We start from the raw sequence: 20,594 nt of genomic DNA on the forward strand, positions 1-20,594 counted from the left end.
ATTTACACTACTGTGGCTCTTTTGGGTGATATTTGGCTCTTGAATCACTTAGGTGTGAGTTGTTTCAGAGTAGCAGCCGTGTTAGTCTGTATTCGCAAAAAGAAGAGGAGTACTTGTGGCACCTTAGAGACTAACCAATTTATTTGAGCATAAGCTTTCGTGAGCTAGAGCTCACTTCATCGGATGCATGAGTATCACTGGTCTAAACCACCCAAAACTGGTGGCTATCCAATCCAGCTTCTTTTTGAAAACTTCTAGTGAAGGTGCTTACAACGCCTCCCTAGGCAGTCTGTTCCATTGTTCTACTGTTCTTATAGTTAGGAAGTTTTTTCCTGAGATTTAATCTAAAGGTGCTGTGCTGCAGTTTGTGGCAGAAGAGAACAACTTTTTTCCATCTTTTTATGGCAGCCTTTGAAGTATTTGAAGACCACTATCATATACCCCCTTAATCTCCTCTTTTACAAACTAAACATACCCAGTTCCTTCAGCCTTTGCTCATAGGGCTTGCATTCCATCCCTTTGATCACCTTTGTCGCTCGCCTCTGGATCCTTTCTGGTTTCTCTACATCCTTTCTATCCATTGGTGACCAAAACTGGACACAGTTCTGCCTGGCTGAGGCCTAACCAGTGCTGAATAGGGTGGTACTATCACCTCCCAGAGGGGGGTGGATGAAGGGTTTTATACTATTAACTTATTTAGGCTAGAAAACTCTCTAACTAGCAGCCAGACTAGTGACACTCAAGCAGAGCTGGATGTATAAAATGTACCTTACTGTGGTGTACACAGTGTGGATTGGGAGGGGGAACAGCACCCAGGGCTAATACCGCCAGACCAGTCCCGAGGTGCTGCCCTCCCTCGCGGGGGAGGAGAAGCCGGCAGCTCCTAGGCAGCGTTCACAGTGGGTCGGAGGGGCAGGATGCTTTCCTGCGCTTGCATTGCCCGACGCCCTCACAGCCGGGCGGCCCCAGGCAGTGCACTCGCCAGCACCACTCCCAAGCCCGCCCGGGCTGGCTCGGGGCTCCCCGCGCTGGGGACGCGGCTGCAACAGCCGCCGGCGGAGCCCGGCCTCGGTGCCCAGGCGACGGACCGCGAGCCCAGGGAAGAAAGTGCAGCCTCGCCCCGGCGCGCGGCCAAGTCACGCTCGCGGCGCCTGCGGCCAGAGCGCCGGGTCCAGCGGGGCAGGGGGTGGCAGTGACGTGGGGGCGGGGCAGCTCTGGGCTGCCGGGAGCGCGCAGCAGCCCCGCGCTCTCGGGGAATCCCCGCGTAACCGGCTCCTCCGAGGCACGAGGATGACGGGCGCGAGGCGGGGAAGGAGCGGCGCGCGCTCTCCCTGACTCTTTCCCACAGCCTGAGTGCCTGCCTGGCGCGGGGGCGGAGCGAGGGAAGGCGACGCTCCTGATTGGCTGAGCGCGGAGCGCTGACCCCCCCCTCCCCCTCGCCGAGGTGAAAGGGCAACCAGGGCTCCGGCTAGCAGCGGCGATGGCGGCGTCCTTGCGCCAAATGGTCTTGGGCGCCTGGCGGCAGCCGGACCGACACCTGCTCGCGCTGCAGGTGAGCGGGGAGCCGGGTCCCAGCGCCCTCTCGGAGCCGTCCGCGCGGGATGCGCTGGGGCGGTGAGCCCAGCTCTGCGCCCCAGCGGGCGGCGGCGGCGGCGGCGGGAGGAGGCGTTACGGGCTGTGGCAGGAGCCCGGGGGAGCGGCGCTGAGCGAGCCCGTCGCCGCCCTTGCCTGGGGCCGGTGAGGGACCAGCGTAGAGAACTTGGTACCTGTCCAATGGAGCATGAAGCGCCACAGAAGCCTGTGAGCTTCCAAGGGCAGGCACCGTCCAACGACGGTGAAAATTAATTTATAAGAAAAAAAATCAAGTTAATAGTTTACATTTAATGAGAACTTTTATTGAAGTGCATAGTGTGAATTCTTACAAAGATCTCATACTTTAAGATACAGATTCATGATATTAAGTATATAACTAGTGAGACATATAACGAAAAACTAGACTGTCACTGACATTTTAAAAATAGGATCCTAAGCAAAATAGGAGAACTTTGGAGACCTTAGTTTCTTGCTCTAGATGTTGACATATAGTATAACTGATACTATTAGGTCAATAAGGATAATGGAGGATAACCTGTACTTGAAGGTGAAATGCATTATGGATTGGCAGTAGCTTGCCATAATTAAGGTTGATGTTTATAAGCTACAGAGTCCATTTACAAATCCAGTTTTCAAACACTACTTCCAAAAATCTATCTCTTTTTTTTTTTTTTTTTTTTTTTTTTTTGTCCCCTGCCCTCAATCTTGGTGTATTTTATTCCCCCTCCCCCATCTGTATTTCCAAAATGGCTTGATCTTAGAGATTCCAAATTTTCATTGTATAACTCCACAGCAATGATTCTCCACCACCCCCTTTTAGAAATTATTTTGCAGTTATTATATTCTTCCTGATAATTTAGGGGATAGTATATTGGCATAGCTACATGCTACTCAGTTAATAATTGGAACAAGACTCTTTGCTCAAAAGATTATACAAACATTAACTAACATCTTTGCAGTACCCCAGTTAGATATGAAAATGGCAGACAGCTTACGCTAAACTTTTAAAGAAGCATAACTTTTGTCCCTTTTATGTAGATACAAATTAAAACGTTGTTAGAATTCTCTGGCTTCATCTTTGAACTTAATTATCTGCATGTCTTGTGGGAAGGTGAGTTGGTCTAAAATCTTGTGTTGCACTTTGGATAAATACTTAAGCCATTGGCCCAGAGAGAGAGAGTGACTGTAGCCTGGTGGTTAGGGCACCCACTGGGTGAGACTATGGTCCAACTCCCCTGGTCCAGTAACTTTTTTTTTTTTTTTTTTAAATCCTCAGTTGAACAGCTTTTACAGGAGAGATTGAGGAAGCCCCACATCAGAATGTCCCATAGATCAGTGCTTAGTGCACTCTGAGAGGTGGGAGACCTCTGTTCAAATCCTCTTCTTCCCTCCCCCTTCTCCCTTGGCAGAAGGGGAGAATTTAACTTGCATCTCCCATATCCCAGGTGAGTGCTCTAACCACTGGGTTATAACATGGGCACTGCCGCCTCCTCCTCCAGCTGGGTTTTTGAGTGGGACCTGATCTGGTAGGTGGCCTCTGGGCCCTGTATGTGTGATAGGCATGCTGCATCTATTTTTTCCCCCAGTTTGTGGATTGCTCTGGGGCTTAGGGGGGAGATTGCAGTGCACATGCCCAGAGGGAGCTCTTGAGGCGCCACTGAGTTTAGGTGCCTACAGCCAAGCAGGAGTTTTGTGGATTGCAGTGGTGCCTAAGGCCATATTTGTGCTAGAAACCTTGGTTGATACAAGTTATGCAGTAGAGCTTCTGCAGTTAGTATATTGCTCTTGCATTCTTGGTTCATTGAATTGGTGCTGTGTGACTCACCAGGAGTGCCTGTGTTGATGCACCATGGGTAGGTATTCCAGTGTGCAACTTGCCATTGTCTGGCACATAGTCTCTTGAGAAATTTTGGCATGCATGGTGGGATAGAAGTGAGTTGTGTGGGAGTGATTGGGAGCAAGGAGTCAAGTTCCTATTATGCAACTTCATCTATTTCATAATTTTCATGCCTTTTTAAAAAAAATCCTGTGAAACTGCACAGCACTTTTTGCTGTCAGTCCTCTCTAAAAGAACCATGCAGCTCACACAGCTCTGCTCTGTTGTCATGAGTATTGCAAACACAGGACAGACAATCCTCCAGTATTTGTAGAGCCATAGAAAATAATGTCCTTTGCTGCTAAGGTTCTGTTTCATAGAGGATAGATTGCTGAGGGACACAGTGAAAACCAATTCAAGGTTGTTGATGGCATTGTAGATCAGCTGCAGGTGGAAAAGAGCTGCTTCTAAGCCTGAGAAACAAGCATTAACTGGTGGGATTGCATTGTAATGCAGGCTTGGGATGATGAGCATTGGCTGCAGAACTTTCAGACACAAAATGCCATGTTCCTGGGACTGTGCCAGGCTTGCTGCTGCCCTCCAGCTCCGGGACACCATATTGAGAGCTGCACTGGCAGTGGAGAAGTGAGTGGCAATCACTCTGTGGAAGTTTGCAACCCTGGATTTCTATCAGCCAGTGGGAAATCATCTTGGATTTGGAAAATCCACAGTGGGGACCCTTGTCATGCAAGTGTGTAGGGAGGGCTATTAATTGTTTCCTGCGCCTGCTATACAAGAGTGTCTCTTTTGGTAGTGTGCAGGAGATGGTGGATGGATTTGCTGAAGTGGGATTCCTGAACTGAGATGGGGTGATAGAAGGTGCACACATCCCTATTTTAGCACCAGCTTACCTTGCACAGAGTGCATCAACAGAAAGGGCTACTCTTCTATGGATATGCAAGTGCTAATGGATCACTGGGGATGCTTCGCCAGTGATCAGTGCTGGCTGGTCAGGGAAGGTGCATGATGCTCTCATCTTTAAGAATGCAGGACTGTTCAGAAAGCTGCAAACAGGGATGTTCTTTCCTGACCAGCAGATTTGGCATTTCAGTATTGTCAGTGCTACAGTGATCATGGGGGATCTGGCTTACCCCTTGCTTCCCTGGTTCATGATGCTGCACACTGGCCACCTCAATAGCATCAAGGAAAAGATTCAACTGCTAGCTCAGCATGTGCAGAATAACAGCTGAATGTGGTTTTGGTAGATTGAACTTTCCCTGTACAGTAACATTTTGGCTCTTAAAATAATAAATCATAAAATTAAAATTTTGGCTCTTATTCCCAGGGGTATGAGTGTAGGGCAGTGGCACGGAGCACTGGCACTGTTTTTTTTCCACAGGTGGTGGGGATTTTAGCTGATATCTTGCTCTTAAGGGTAACAAAGATGTAGAAAACACAGCTGCTGCTGGTATCCTGAAGCCACCTGGCCCTATATGCTGCTGGCTTGTTTACTTCAAAGGTGGCATCCCAAGTCATTGTGGACTGGCACATTACTTTTGAGGAAAAAATAAGGTTACCATCCCTAGAAACCTTTGGCAGAGGATTGCAGTGTAGCTCTATGAAAGTTTTATCAAGATCTCTCGAGGGATGTCCTTGTGTACATAAGCAAACTTCTCTGCATTGCCTCCCGGCTAACGTTATGTGGGAAAGCAAATACCAACTCTGCCTCTGTTGTACTGCTACCTGTTCCTGTTCTAGTAATGAGTATATTAATGAAAAGTCAGTACTCGTGCCCTGCTATGTAGGGGTTCGGCTTCATCTGTACACTTAAACATTGTAACATGCAGGATGGATTTGATTTAAATCACTAGTCAGGAAGACTCGGTTTAATCATGGATTTTTATATAAAAGTGCATACTTATTGGTTGATATAACCTTAATACATGTTCTTCACAACTCAGAGGTACATTCCTTTTTTAAAAGGTACACACTGTACATTTTTAAAGTGATTTATTTTGAAAACTTTTCAGATTAGTTTTACAGCTATATCAGAAAATGAATGATTGTTTGGTTATATTCATTTACCAAAGGTAATTGAAGCAGATATTTATGAAGTCATTGGGAGGTAAACTATCTCCAGTTCAACAGGTTAATCATTAATATTTGGAGGATTTTGTTGCCATTAACAAAACAAGGGTATGAATTTTAGAGTTCAGTTAAATGTTCAAGTTTTTTAAAATAGGTTTGTTTTTGTTAAAATTGTTAACTAAAATAGCTAAATGAAATATTAAAAAAAAATTTAAATCGACTAGGTCAGCCAGGGCAATATGATAAATTTAAAATATTGGCTTCTGCAGTTAACTCAGTCGACTTCACCTTAATTTTCCTGTTTGTTCATAATCTGGAAAAGAAAAACAAGCTTTCCTGCTTTTTCAGGTCCCAAACGATTTCTCAATTTGGAATGAATTAGTCCAAAGGAAGAAAATATTCTTTCTACACCGGCAGAAGAAGCTACTGCTGTTAAAAGTGAGATTATCACTTCAACAGTCTCTGAATCCAAGTGCTTAAGTGACTTCCACCAGTTCACTTGTGTGACTTTCTTTAAAACATCATCAGCAGACATATATTTCTTGAATGGTTCACCCTTAGCTCTGAAGTTTATTATAGTTGGCATTATGGAGGGATATTGCTGGATGTCCATGTCATAGCCAATTCCTCTTCTTTAGCAGTTAAGGTTTCATCCTGGTACCAAGTATTGAGAGTATTTGCAAGAAAATGAGCTAGAGATAGTGCTTGTCCCATTTGTTTTTTTTTTTTAATGCTTGTAATTTAACTCCGTAAGATTGGGTCCCTAATCCATGAACTCAGTTACAAAACTTTTCTTAAACATTACATGAATATATTGTCTCATACTATAGAATTAGAATTTATAATCCCTATTCCATGATGTGAGGTTTTTTCCTCAAAGCATTTTATTAAAAAATCCTATTTAAATAAATATCTGACTTTTTTTTTTTTAAACTGATTTTTATCCACCCTGGTAACAGGAAATGGATTCACAAACTTTTCCTGCGGTTTCTTCCCCTGCATTGGGCTTGGCTGCTGGAACTGACCAAACTGTGGTGGAGTCTGGAATGGATCCTGGCTCCTGGTGTAGCTGGACCTCCCTGACTGTATGTCCCCTGTCTCCCATCTTCCTTCTCCTTGCTGCTCACAGAAGGAGTCTTCATCCTGGGCTCTTCAGAGGAACCCATGGTGCTCTGCAGTGTGTTGGTGGGGTCTCCGCCAAGTGTGCCATGCACATTGTATTAAAAGCAACAGATCTGGGGCTCAGCACCAGATCGACTGTTGGGCCTGACTGACCTTCTGGTATGCCTGCTGCAGTTCCTTTGCTTTCACGCAGCACTGCTGCTGATCCCTGTTGTACCCCTTTGCCTGCATCCTCTGTGCAATCTGTCTGTCAATGTCCATATTTCCAGAACTGCTCTGTAGCTGTGCTTGCACAGGCTATTCTTCCCCCAGGCCCAAGAAATCCAGTGCCTCCTGTCTACTCCAGGCATGTGTAAGTCTGGAGCATGTAGCCAGCATGGTCTATTGGTCAGTTGTGTGCTCATCAAACTGGGGAATCAGGAAAAGGCATTTTAAAAATGTGGGCTTTGTAAAAGGTGGGTGTGGCTCCGGTCTCTGTGACTCCTGGGCAGTGGAGTTCACAGTTGTGGCCAGTGCCCAGCATTATGGGACAGCTGCTGGAGAACTGTTAGGATCAACCTAGGTCACGGTGTCTGTACTTGCACTGCGTCAACCATGATAGGCCGACCTCCCTGAACAACGTTGAGCAATGGTAGGAGTCCTGTGGAAATGTTGAGTGTAGACACAGGCATAATGAGGCTGATGCAAGACCTAACTTTGTAGTGTAGTGTAGACCAAGCCTCTGTCTTTGTGGCTCTGGGCCAAGGCCCTGTTAAATGCATTGTAAAATGTCATCTTGTTGAAGTGTTTCCAACTTGTTTTATAGATACCTTGGATAGCACAGAGTTGTCAAACTCTGGTCCTATCAATACAGGCTCAACCAACTAGTTTTTTAAAAAAAAAAAAAAAAAAGGTATCATGGTTTCGTTTCCAGTTGAAGCAAATTTGACTTAAACCTTTGAGTGGGTTGTTAAAAACACAACTAACTGCCACACACTGAGTTAGATTACAACTCTGTGTACTTAGGCACTTAGTCTGACAAACTATACAGAATTTGAGTTTTATTCTCTAAGTATTTTCAATACAGGAAAAAGAGGAAGATAGTTGTGATTTGTTTAATGTAGAAACTTTGTAAATGGATTAGGTTATTTTCGTAAAACTAAGATGAAGTTCCTGTCAAAATTTATATTTAAAACAGTTGAATAAGGTTTCTCTAACTGCATGACAGGTTTCCTCTTCTGATGTTAAAAGGTGTTTTTAATAAATCCCAAGGCCTTAAATCCATCTTAATTACCACTGTCTGTAACTTTTCTATTTCTTCCCTTCTAACTTGCTTCTTTAGCACAAAAATCTTCTGGCTTCTCCTGTGCCTTCAGAGTTAAATGGCTTTGTATTGCGGTCTTTAGAAGACAGTTCGGTAGCCTCTTTCTAAATTAGCTGTACACACTTGGTTCAGCCACTATGAACCATCAGAAGCTTTTCTTCCAGTGAATTATATTAACTTGCAAAGATTTTGTTGAATGTGTGATTGAGCTCTTGTGGGTTTCCCTACCCTTCTGTAGTAGTGTACGAAAAGGAGATGGTGTCTTTCTGTTGGGAGGTGGTGGTGGTGGTGATGATGGAAGGAGGGTGGGTGTGTGTGTGTGTATGTATATGTCCCCTTCTCCCTCCCCTGCCCGCCCCCTCAGTCCAGCCAATATGTGGTGTCCATTTTTTTTATTTCACATGCAGAAGTAAGAATATATAGCCCACTCCTGCACCCGTCTAGTGTCCCTACTCATGTTCTCTGGTTTGTCCTTTCCAGAATAGAATACAAAATTTTACCTTCTACCCTTCACAGTCTTCCATGTAGTTGTCCCTCTCTTTGCACAACCCTACTTAGTTTGGCCTCCAAACATTACCCCCCGCCCCGCTTCAATTTTCCTCCTTTTCTCTAGCCCAGTATGTCTGTGTCACTCACTCACTCACTCATCCCCTCTTCAGATAGCAGTTCCTTGTGGTACATATAGAGCTTGGTTATATGGAAACAAACAACATAAGGGCGGGAAGTTGGAAAAACTCAACTTGATAGTGCAATTACTTAATTATTTATGACCCTCCCCCCTTTTCTATTTGAATCCTGTGTAATCTTCTTGGGTCTAGGGGTCTATATTTACTTTGTGTCCTAATCTTTCTCTGTATTCCATACAGCTTTAGACTGTCCCAGTCACTTTTGCAGTTTGGTTTTGTCCTTCTGTGTATATTTGCTGCTACTTTAATTTTAGTGTTGTCTGAACCTGATCATTCTTGTGTTCCAGCTGGAGGAGAAAAAAAAAATCCCTGGGTGGGGTGGGAGAAGTTATGAAGCAGCCATGCAGGTTTTAGAGAGATGACCTGAAATGACTGGGAGGGGGTGGTGCATGTGTGCCTTTAAAAATAAATAAGTAAATAAATAAAAAAACCCTCTTTGCCCCTTGGCAGTCTTGGACTGCGCTACAATTAGTAAAACTTAAGCCATTGGAACAGGAATAGCTCTGCACACTTCCTGGCACAGCTTTGTGGGCCACAGCCTGAGAACCACTGCATCACCCTGTCCCCATCTCTTCTCAAACACTATAGGTTTTTTTTTTTTTTTTTTTTTTGGTTGGGTCCGCATCTCTCTCTAATGGGTAGCCGCCTTTTCCCATTCAGCCCCTATTCTTTAGGAAATGCCTCTGATTCTTCACCATACTGGTTCACTTCAGATTCTAGGTCAAGAGCTACCTCTTCTCTCTGGCTTAAATCCTGCTCCACTGATTTCATTGAAGCCAGGATTTCTCCCTCTTTCTCTGGCCATATGTGTCTCCAAAGTAATTAGATTCTACTCTGACTCCCTAGCTTCCATGTGCTCTATCCTGTCCCCTTAAGCTTGACTTTTATACTTCGCCTGTGCCCTATAGTGACAACCCAGGAGCGCTGGAACAATTTGTATAGTGGGGGTGTGGAGCCATTTAACCAAACTAAACCCTGTATGTAATAGAAACCACTTCAAGCCAAGGGGTTCAGCAGCACCCTCGGCACCACTAGTTCCTGCACCTACATGGACACCTGTATTTGTGACAACTGACATAGTGTGTGTTGCCTGAAAGTGTAACCACTCTGCAATAAACTTAAAATAGACCTGTCCAGTAAATTTACCATGGGATAGCTGTACTTTCATGTAACAACCCCCTTGTTGTTTGAGATTTTTATGTGGCTCTGAAGCAGTTTACGCTGCCACATCTTTAGGTGGGGAGACTTCAAAAATGGTATCTTAGATGTGCGAGTAAAAGCTTCAGAGCATTTACTGATCTACAGTTTTTCTGAGTGTTTCTGAACCTGTTAACAGCTTTTTTTTTATTTTTTTTTAAATTGACACTATCAAAGGGAAGCCTATTATAAGAGATCAGACACCTGTTTATCTGAATGTTGCTTTTATAATTAAACTTGGAAACAATCTAAATAGACAAAACACTTTTTTGAGAATTTAGTCTTGACTATTTGGACAATATGCACTCTGGCTGATATTGGCAGTAAGTATGTGTGTGGGGGAAGTCTTAGGAACTTGCTGAGCAAAACACATAGTATCTTCCTGTAAACACACAGTATCTACATTGTTGTCTGAGGGTTTATATCCGTATCAAAACTCTCATTTTCTTTGATATTTACTGCTAAAACTCAGGACATTTATACAGAAGTAACAAGAATATCCAATCCTGCTTACCCCTTGGGCTCACTTATAACTTGTGATAATGAGTTCTATGGGATTATTGCAGACTGTGAAAAGTATTTTCATAGGAATTGCCACAGTAGCTCAGACCATTGATCATGCTATCTGATAGATACCATTGACTTATAAGATACATAAGACATGGTAAATATTGTAATGCTAATACTTCGCTATTTTGAGTCTTGCTGTACATTCAGCAGAGATCTCAATTGGGTTGTCAACATTAGTGCTCAGATATCTTTCCTGAGCTGATATGCTTAATTTAGAAACCAGTAAGGCATAGGAGTAGTTAAAGACACTCACACTGGATGGAGTGATTTTGATTTGTTAACAATGAATTTCATCTGCCATTTGTTGAGGAGTGATCTAACTTAAACAGGTCCCTTTGAAGTCTGTTTCCTCCCCTCCTGTCTAGCCTAAATAATTTTCTTACAGGAACTATTCACAGCTTTGTCCAGATAATTATTTAAACTTATTAAACTCAGCTACTACTGTGACACACTGCATTTTTAGGCTATGTCTACATTACATTTTTGTTGGTAAAACTTTTTTGGTCAGGAGGTGTGTGTGTGGTCCCCCCCCCCCCGACCGACACAAGTTTTACTGATGAAAAGCACTGGTGTGGACTGGTGTGCTCTTCTGCCGACAAAGCTACCACCTCTCATTGCGGGTGTTTTTATTTTGTTGGTAGGAGAGCTGTCTCCCGCCTACAAAGAGTGGTTACACCACTTAGCTGTGCCGCTACAGCAGTGCTGCTGTAAGGTAAGGTGCTCAGTGTAGACCTAGCCTTTTTCACTGTGGGAGCTCGGCTTTTAGCAGAATTAGTAGTAGTTTAAATTTATAAGCCACATCAGTTGACACACAATTTAATTCACGACAGTTGTTGAGAGATTGTATGTAGTAGCTTTTGCAGACTTTAATCTTTGTTCCACTAGACCGTCTTCCATAAGATGGCAGTTTCAGTAGATACCTGTGTCCTAGGAAAAGATGAGTGATGCACAAACAGTATCTCTGAGCTTTTGCTTCCTCCTGTAAGTTCGTCACTCTTGTGGGTGCTTTCAGTGCTCATGCAAAATTGCTGCCTGGAGACTCAATGACATTTCAAGTAATCTGACATACTGGTCAAATAGACTACCAAATCTTTCCACTTCACCAGCTTTAAAGAATACACTTAGAAGTGCTTATAAAGAGTTGTTTGATGAAGGGAAACTAATTATTTGGCTTTTGTTGTTTTAAACTACATGAAATGGAAAAACTTGGATATTTAAGCTGTGAACTGCTAACATTCCTTTTGTAAACAAATTCCAAAATCATTGAGGATGGACATGTGTTGGTGGATATATAAGGGAGTAGGACAGTAGATGAAAATGTACTGTCTTTTTTAGTTCTGGACACTTAAATTCAAATTAGCATTTTGGCCAGAAGAAAACTTAGGCTATGGCTACACTGGCACTTCACAGCGTTGCAACTTTCTCGCTCAGGGGTGTGAAAAAACACCCCCCTGAGCGCAGCAAGTTACAGTGCTGTAAAGCGCCAGTGTAAGCTGTGCCCCCCCACGCCCGTGTAAGCTGTGCCACGGCAGCGCTTTGAAGTTTCAAGTGTAGCCGTGCCCTTAGTCTTAACCTGGTCCTTTAGTAGTTTCTTAGCCACATAAAATCACTTTTTGCTTGCTTGATAGTTTCTGCCTCAGAAGCACATAATCCCAGGGGATATAGCATTTCAGGTCTGAGATGTACTGCTAGACCAGTGTGGTGTGTTCAAGCTTTTCTATCAGAACTAAACTCTTCCTGGTTCTCTCTCAATGTATCTCTTGTGAGAGGCACTCAATTCCTCTCCCCCCTTTTTAAATTAAAACCAAGACCCCTGCTGCCAACCTAAAATCATAGGGAGAAAAGCTACCCTTTTAAAAAGAAAGGGGGTGGGGTGAGAATGTGGCAGTAAAAGAACAGTCAAGGCTTATAATTTATGGTACTTCTGCAATTTTAACTTTAATCACTGATCAAGCCATGAAGAATCAGTGCTCTTGTTTGGCAGTGGAGTAAGTTTTAGATCGACTACAATACATAGGGAGAAGTTTTTCATATCTAGTATTTAATGAATAACTTTTTCCTGAAACTTCCAGAATTATTTTAGGTTTAAATGTAGTAAGTTTCAAGTGTGGGGGGTGTGTGGTGGTTGTTTTTTGTACTTCCTTGTAGCTTAAAATAATTATACATATTATTATTATTCTTTTAATTAACCAAACATCTGTAATTTGAATCCTTATCCCCTCTGTGTTTTTTGTAGTGTGCAACACGCCATTCAAGATGGTGCCTTATAACTTCACGTACATTGTATACAGCTGAATATGATCCCAATGAAAAGGTAAGTTTTATAAAATTGCTTGACTATACTGTACCATAAACATATATTTGAAAGCCAGAAGTCAATCTTTTCTCCAGTACTTACAGTAACACTAGCAGTTTTAGTGAGACTACCTGTCACTAGCAAAAAACCATAGTATCGTCAACTAGTGTATGTTACTTTATTGATCCTGGTTCTGAATTCATGTTTATCTTAAATGTTGGATTTAAAAAAAAAAAAAACACACCTCACTCTTTGGCAAATACACTCCCAAGAATAAGGATATTTATTTGCCCATGCCCTGACATACTGTACATTTCTTTTACATTCCAAAACACATTTAAAATAGTTATTTACATTACACTTAGTCATTGTTTTTGAAGAGGTGAAGTCCCCATTTCTTGAGACTCTTTAAAACTAGATTGGACAAAACACTGCAAATTACTATAGACAGCAACTCTGCATTAGCAGCAGGACATTTATTAAATGACCTAACATGTCTTCCAAATCTAATGTTTACAAACAGTTTACATGCTAGGGAGTGATAAAGATGAGACTTTATAGGGCTAGCAGAGAAGAGTAAATCCTCAAGTATGAGGAGGTTGCTAGCTTTTTTCCCCTGTGTCTGGCCCATTAATTGACTCAGGAAGTAGCAATCTCGGTCTGCAGCTACTAGCCAAGCAAAACTTTTTCTAGTAGGAGGTTTATTCACCTGGCTTCCCTCTAAAGTAAATCTGCTTGGATGATTGCAGATACAGTGGCTGGATGTGCTCTGGTATTAAGGGGAAAGTATGGGAGCTGTGTTTTACTTTGGGGAATACAAGCCATAGATCTACATGTCAGCATAGAAGCAACTGACAAAGGATGATCGCTATATTAGAAAATGAAGGGTGGCGGGAACAGGAGTTGTAGAACAGTTTCTTAAAAGTAACTTCATTCTTGGTGAATTTGATCATGAATTTGCAGTTGCAACATTTCCTACAAGTCTCGACTGTCACTTACTCAGACTGCTCCTCTGTCTTCCACTATGGTTCATTTCCTCTCTGTCATGAGGATAGCTCTGTATTGACAGTGAAACAGGGTGCTTAGCTTCCCTCAGTCTGTTAATTGGAAGTCCTCTGAGTACATGCAGGGGGTAGTGGGTGTCAATGGAGCTCAAACTCAGTTATCTGAACATTATTTAAAAAAACCGAAACAACTGAATTTCAAGATCTTCCACTAATTAGGGGAAATGACCTACTCAGGAAAGACAGCATGTTGCTCAAAAGCAGTGTGTGATGTGTCTTGCTGGATGTAAAACATGTCCCCTGTAAAAGCAGGAACAAGAGTTCAGTGTCTCCTCCTGTTAGCGTGTCTATTGCAGAATTGACTTACCTTATTTCACATGACTATACTCAGGTTTAGCTCCCTCTCTGGCCACTCTTATTTTGAAATAAGTGGCTTTTTTTTTTTTTTTTAAATTTGGTCTAAACACTTCCCAAAGTGATCTAAGAAACTGAGGCCGGGAGGGTGGGGAGGCACTGCTATATTGAAACAAGTGTTTCCACACAAGAAGACCTAATAGTATAACTACAATGTCTTAAATTCATACCTCGGCTTACAGTACTGTAACTTTACTGTGTCGACAGGCCTGTATTCTAGTATAACTGTATCTGCACTGAGAAGGCACTTCCTCTTCATTATGCCAGCGTAAAGTGACAAAACTCCTAAATGTGGACAAAGCAAAAGAGTTCAAGCCTGATGGATCAGCAAATTCCAGTTCAGAGTTGGCAAAATTACAAGGAAGGACCAATTTGATCACTGCTGATCTGAATTGATTGTCTTCCTCTCAGTCAGAATGATCAAGATTAGACTGTGGTACAAACGAAGGGTTTTTTCTTCTCTTTTACACAAGGCCTACCTCATAGGTGTGGTGGTTTTTTTTTTTTTTTTTTTTTTTTTTTTTTTTACTCAAGTGTTTGGTTTTTTTTAGGTATATTTGTCTTTAAAAAGAAAAGTGTTGATTTATAATATCTATCTTCCCTCTTCAGACATTTGAGAAACTCCTTATCGCCAACAGAGGAGAGATTGCATGCAGGGTAAGTTATAACTTTAGAGCATTTATCATTCTTGAACTCTTTTGCTATAAGATTATTTAAATACTGAAAACTCTCTCTTTATAAATAGGTGATTAAAACATGCAAGAAGATGGGCATTAAAACTGTCGCTATACATAGCGATGTTGATTCCAGTGCTGTAAGTATTGTCTGTTCATTTTGTTCTCTCCCCCCGCCCCCTTCCCCTTTTTTTAAAATTTTATTTGACTCTGACGAACTGGAAATAGTAGTAGGTAACTAGTAACAGTGTTTATAAAATCAGTTTATATAAATGGGGAAGGGAGAATGAAGCAGTATAAGAATGATGGAAGCGAAAGTTGTGTTTCTAGGAGGTAGGTAGGCTAACGGGAAAGTCTTTTGTGGGGTGAAATTATGGGGCAAGAGTTGGTGTTCCTAAAAAATATTGTCAAGGACTTTTGAAAATCATCCCTCACTGAGTGTCGATAATGGTGTAAATCTATCTTTGGTACTTATAGCCCCATTGCCATCATATTTGAGCACCTCAGTCTCTGCTATAGTTCTCCTCTCAACATCCCTTGTGAGGTAGGGTGTACTCTTGCCAATTTTTGTAGATGGGGGGGGGGGAGGGGGGAACTGAAGCACAGAATTTAAGGGCTTATCTACAGTGCCACAACCAGATTACAGAGCTGTGAATTGTAGAGCTCTCTGACTGCCCCATGTAATACCCTACTGGCATAAACTTAAAGGTATCTACTTCATGTTAACATAGTCTTGTTTGTTCACACTGTTGTTGTCCCTATTTCAAAGTACCTTTGAGTTCACACCAGCAGGGTCTACATGGATCATTTAGAGCAGGGTCTACATGGAGCATTTAGAGTGCATCACTTCAGGGCACTCTGCAATTCATATCTCTGTAGTCTGGACCAGCCACTAATGACTTGCCTGAGGTCACCCATGAAGACTGTAGGAGAGCAGGGGATTGACCCTGGGTTTCAAAACCCAGGTTAGTGTCCAAATCCCTGAGAAGAATAGAGTACCTTCATAATCTCTGACTGAAATTCAGTCGAGGCCAGTGGTAATTGGAAGATATTGCTGTTGAGTGTACTGTAAAAAAGAGTTTTTTGGTCTCTTGTTCAGTTTCTAGTGGGCAGGTGTCAGTGTTATAGTTATCAGTAATGGTGCTTTTACCAGTTTAGTTGGAAGCCAAGGATTAAGTGAGAATAGCCTACTGTTTCACTAGGAGTATGCCTACAACAAAGCAGGGAGCATGCCTGCTAAGCATAGAAGAGTATGGGAAAATGAGTTAGTTAGCATGAAGATAAGTTCAAGATAGTAAGATGGGAAAATTGAAGCTAGCAAGGATATAACCCAGGGTTATGCTGTAGCTATATTTTGATTATAACTGGTTTTAGCATGGTTTTTAGTGAGTGTTTTTGAGAATTGTAAATGTTTATTAATACGCTGTCTATATTGATAACATGGGAAGGGCACTGGTGCAGATGTTAGTTTAAACTATGTATAATGTAAAAAGCCAATAAAGAAGTGGCAGAAATGTGAATATGGTAAAGCCTAGGTTTAAGGCACTTACCAGTAGGCTCATTGTTCAGACCTCAGCAGCTCCATCTTGCTTCTGAGCCCTGTCTCCCCTCCCCATCTCTGCAGAGTTGGGGTACATGGGCAGAGGGGAGGGAGACACCCTGACATCAGTGCTTCTCCCCCCTTTACCCTCTTTCTCTCTCCTTCTTCCCCCCCCATCTGCACGTTAAGCAGGAGGATCCTGGGAGCAGCTGGCCAGGGGCTCCAAAGCAGAGGGCAGGAGGAATGCATCTGCAGAGCTGCAGGGGGAGGGGCAGCTGAACACACGGCAGGGATGTACCTGGCTCTGCTAATCAAGTATGCAGCACTTGATTGACTCTTGGGTGGCCTTGCGACCGCGCAGCTTAGAGAGAACACAGCTTCCAGCCATCATCAATTAACCCTATTTCCCTTAGCTTTACACATACCATGAGGATGAAAATACTAGAGAGAATATGTCCAGAATGAAGCAGGAAACAATTTACAGTCATCCTTTATTTTGGTTGAGAATATACTGCTTTAAAATGGTTCCTTAAATCGAAAAGTAACAGAAGTGGAATTTAGGAAGTCACAAAGACCTTGACAATAGAGCTGCTAAAGAACAGAGTGGTAGGTCATGATACACACTGTATGGTCTTAAAACACTTGGTTAACGTTTTAACTACAAGGAGTTGTTTGAAGAAGCCCAGGAAATATTTTATTGTGAATTACTTGAATGCAGTATAAGTACATGAAAAGTATAACTGGAAAGAAGATTCATTTGCCACTTGGATAATTAACAATTGGGCCAGTGGGATTTTGCCAGATCTTTTAATTAAAAACAAAAAGAAATAAACCAAAAGTTGCTGAATTTGACTGAGAATAAGCAAAGATGTTTCAGCCCCAAAGCAATCTTACTTTTTAAAGTGCTTGAAGATAGGGATTTAGGTTGAAAGTACCCCCTCAACCATAGGTATAGGCTTGCTAGAATAAACACTATAAAGAAAAGCTAAAGAAATATTGTAATGCCTAACAACATAATGAGCTAAAAGCTTCTGATAAATGAACAGGCTTACAATAATTAGATCTGAACAAAAGAAGATATAGCATAAAGCAGTGAATAAAATATAATTTTATTTGGCATTTTTAACACAGCAGGGATTCTATAGCCATAGAATGTAATGAACTATAAATGACTAGAAAAATCCCATGGGGAAAGTCATGTAAGTCACTGGAAATCTGTGAAGTAAAAGATGACTAGTTATACCTTAATGTAGGCTAATTATTGATATTGGTCTTTTTTCGGTTGAAGTGAGGACTCCAGGTGTGATCTGCTTTTGTATCAAACCCAAACGTTTCTCATGTTCATAACTCTGTGGATTGGATATTTGTTTACTGACCATTAAAACATACTTTCCCTTGAGCAAAACTAAAGCTGACCAAATACATGTGCCAGAGTTGTTTCTAAATTTACAGATACTTTGCTTGTATAAAAACAATTGCACTGGACTCAAATGTACTGTAGGAAAAATCCTCCAGTGGTGTAGGGGATGGAAGGAGAAACTGGATGATCTAAAACTGTAGGTAACTTCTCTGACCGTCTTGTGGCTTTTTTTGAAATTCAGTAAATTTCAAAATAATTTAGACAATAAAAAATGACTCCTCTTTGGAAGGCTATACACAGTATTTTAAAAATGTTAACTTCTAATCTAGAAACAGGTAACTCAGTCGAGTATATTTGTCCCGATTAGTCCACTCTTTTGCAGAAGCACTGTGATTGCTTCTAGTTTTGTTGATGATTACCATGCAATTAAAAGGGATGCTGTCAAACATGTATTCCTGACTTCTTAATTCTACTTTGGCAAAAGTAAATAACACAAATGTGGGAGTAGAGTTGGTTAATCGCTTGGATTCAGACTATTAATCTTCCCACTTTGGAAATATTTGTCATTTGTTTCTCACTTTCTGAAAAATGGAGGCTAACACAAAGTATGCTGTTAAGTGTCTAGTTTTGATAAAAGCAGCAAAGAGTCCTGTGGCACCTTATAGACTACCAGACGTATTGGAGCATACGCTTTCGTGGGTGAATACCCACTGCGTCGGATGCATGTAGTGGAAATTTCCAGAGGCAGGTATAAATATGCAAGCAAGAATCAGGCTAGGGATAACGAGGTTGGTTCAGTCAGTGAGGATGAGGCCCTTGTTATCCCTTGCCTGATTCTTGCTTGCATATTTATACCTGCCTCTGGAAATTTCCACTACATGCATCCGACGCAGTGGGTATTCACCCACGAAAGCGTATGCTCCAATACATCTGTTAGTCTATAAGGTGCCACAGGACTCTTTCCCGCTTTTACAGATCCAGACTAACATGGCTACCCCTCTGATAGTTTTGATAAAGTATACAAATGTAGAGGCCTAATAGTAAACAGGCAGCAGGCAAACTTAAAACATACCTGCCTCAAAATACAAGATCCCTTCAAATATAACAATATAGTTACATTCTATGTAGAAATGTAAATGTCTTGATGGCACAGAAGTATTCTAGTGTGTATCCAGGAGGAGGGTATTCTGGAACTTTAGGCTTCGTTATTACAGCGAGGGTTAGGTATCTTGGCATCAAGATGCCAATATGGGAGAATCTGCCCACCACAACATAATCTCAAAGGGGGGCAGTTCCACATCATAGGCACTGTGGGGAGATGGAGAATGTTTATTCAACTTATGAATTCTGGTTGCTGTTATTAAGAAAATTGCTGTATCATTGAATACATCTGTGCTTATGGTTTCCACCTTTGTTGACAAGAACTGTGTCATCCCTCCCAGACCAGGTACAATGGGAGGTTTTTAGAACTCCACTAGCTCTCATTCAGGTGGAAACACCTTGGGACAATGGATTAGCTCAAGCCTAAAAGAATCAGTTTTATCCTACTTCTCTGCAAGGGGCTGGGGAAGTTGGGAGAGTAGAAAATTCTCAAACAGCATAAAGGGACTGGTGACAAAGCAAGGGCTTAAGAAGGACTCAGCGGGAAGCCTTTGGACATAGTTACAAAGTTTTGGGCAGGAGAGGCAGAGGCAAGCCGGCTTTTTTTTTTTTTTTGGAGGTGGGAGCTGGGGGGAAGGGGCCCAGTTTAGCTATGGGACCAACCAAAGTCAAAGCAAACTGACCTGGAAAGGGTGCGGAGGGACCTCCATGGTTGAGAAGAGAAGCCATGTGATACAGAAGAAGGATCCTGGATATCCCCAGAGGACTCTGACCCGAGCCCAAAGAATGCTCTGGAGGGAGATGCATGTAGGGTTTAATGCTTTTGAAGAGAATTGCATTTCTTGTGCTTTTAAGTAAAGAACAGTGGTGTGTTAGAATTCTGTGCAGTGTGTGTGTGTGTGGGTGACACCCACTATGTGCCTTTGAAGAGCTAACCTCTGAATTCCGAGAATCTATATGGCTGGACTTCAGGGAGAGGGTGTGCTTAAGCTGCAGAGGACCCATGAGGTCCCAGCTCTCAGTGCAGGTGCTAGACAGAGGATCTGTACCCCCAAAATTGTGCCTAGAAACCTCACGCCAGGGCCAGTGCCTGGCTCAGTTCAGACTCTGGAGGATTAAAGCGCATAAGGCCAGAGTTGTGGGCAGTCTAGTGAGTGTCCAGTTATGGGAGCTCTGTCAGTTCTGTGCAACGCTGCTATAAGTAGGTGTGGTCAGAAGTTGCTATGGTGGTATCCGAAGGCAGCAGTTACTCCCTTAGGTTGGTCTTGTATTGCTTAAGGTTTTACATACTAATTAGTAAGGCCTTGAAAGCACCTGTTTGGTAAAGTCCTTTATACCATCTACAATACTGTGAAGAGCAAGAGTTGAAATTCATAAACAGCTCTCTGAATCTTCAGGTGGGCATAGAAAATATGCCTGCCCACTTACCACTGTCTTGTTACACCCAACAACCAGTTTATTAAGCTGTCTATTTTACTGTCTATTGGAGAGATGATCTCCTGTTGTGTATTGTCTGTCTGTACAGACTATGATTTTGGTAAATACAGTTTTGATAGTCACTATGTGGTGCATTTCTGTACGGGTGGATGGAAACAGATAAACAGCAAGATGTCCATGAGGCAGTGTGTTACACAACTTCTCGAATTACTTGTTGAAAATTTTTGAACACAGTTGGGTAGCTCCGAACGGGATGAAGTGCTGATGCCTAGAGAGTTCAAGGAATTCATTTATATTGTGTGAAGTTTGTTGCATACTTACTGCTCTGGTTTATCCTGCATGTGATAAATTTTCAGAGATTGATATCTGGTTCTGATTACGAGATGAGAACAC

General features: G+C 42.3%; 1 protein-coding gene across 8 annotated transcripts in view; it reads left to right on the plus strand.

Annotated features, from left to right (window-relative positions):
* Window positions 1–1,428: 1,428 nt before the first annotated feature.
* The window catches only part of PCCA (propionyl-CoA carboxylase subunit alpha), a 391,797-nt gene continuing 372,631 nt past the window's right edge, over window positions 1,429–20,594 (plus strand). For 4 of the 8 annotated variants that reach the window (XM_037896417.2, XM_037896418.2, XM_043535142.1 and 1 more), the window contains exons 1-5: window positions 1,445–1,552; window positions 5,846–5,935; window positions 12,612–12,689; window positions 14,699–14,746; window positions 14,835–14,903. In XM_037896417.2, coding sequence (XP_037752345.1) covers window positions 1,481–1,552; window positions 5,846–5,935; window positions 12,612–12,689; window positions 14,699–14,746; window positions 14,835–14,903 — 357 coding nt within the window. In that variant the 5' untranslated portion in view covers window positions 1,445–1,480. Of the gene's footprint in view, window positions 1,553–2,891; window positions 3,039–5,845; window positions 5,936–12,611; window positions 12,690–14,698; window positions 14,747–14,833; window positions 14,904–20,594 lie in introns of those variants that run through there. The other 4 variants (XM_037896419.2, XM_043535149.1, XM_043535162.1 and 1 more) reach the window with 3 other exon arrangements.

Source organism: Chelonia mydas, chromosome 1, assembly GCF_015237465.2.
Source record: "Chelonia mydas isolate rCheMyd1 chromosome 1, rCheMyd1.pri.v2, whole genome shotgun sequence".
NCBI classification, from domain to species: Eukaryota; Metazoa; Chordata; order Testudines; family Cheloniidae; genus Chelonia; species Chelonia mydas.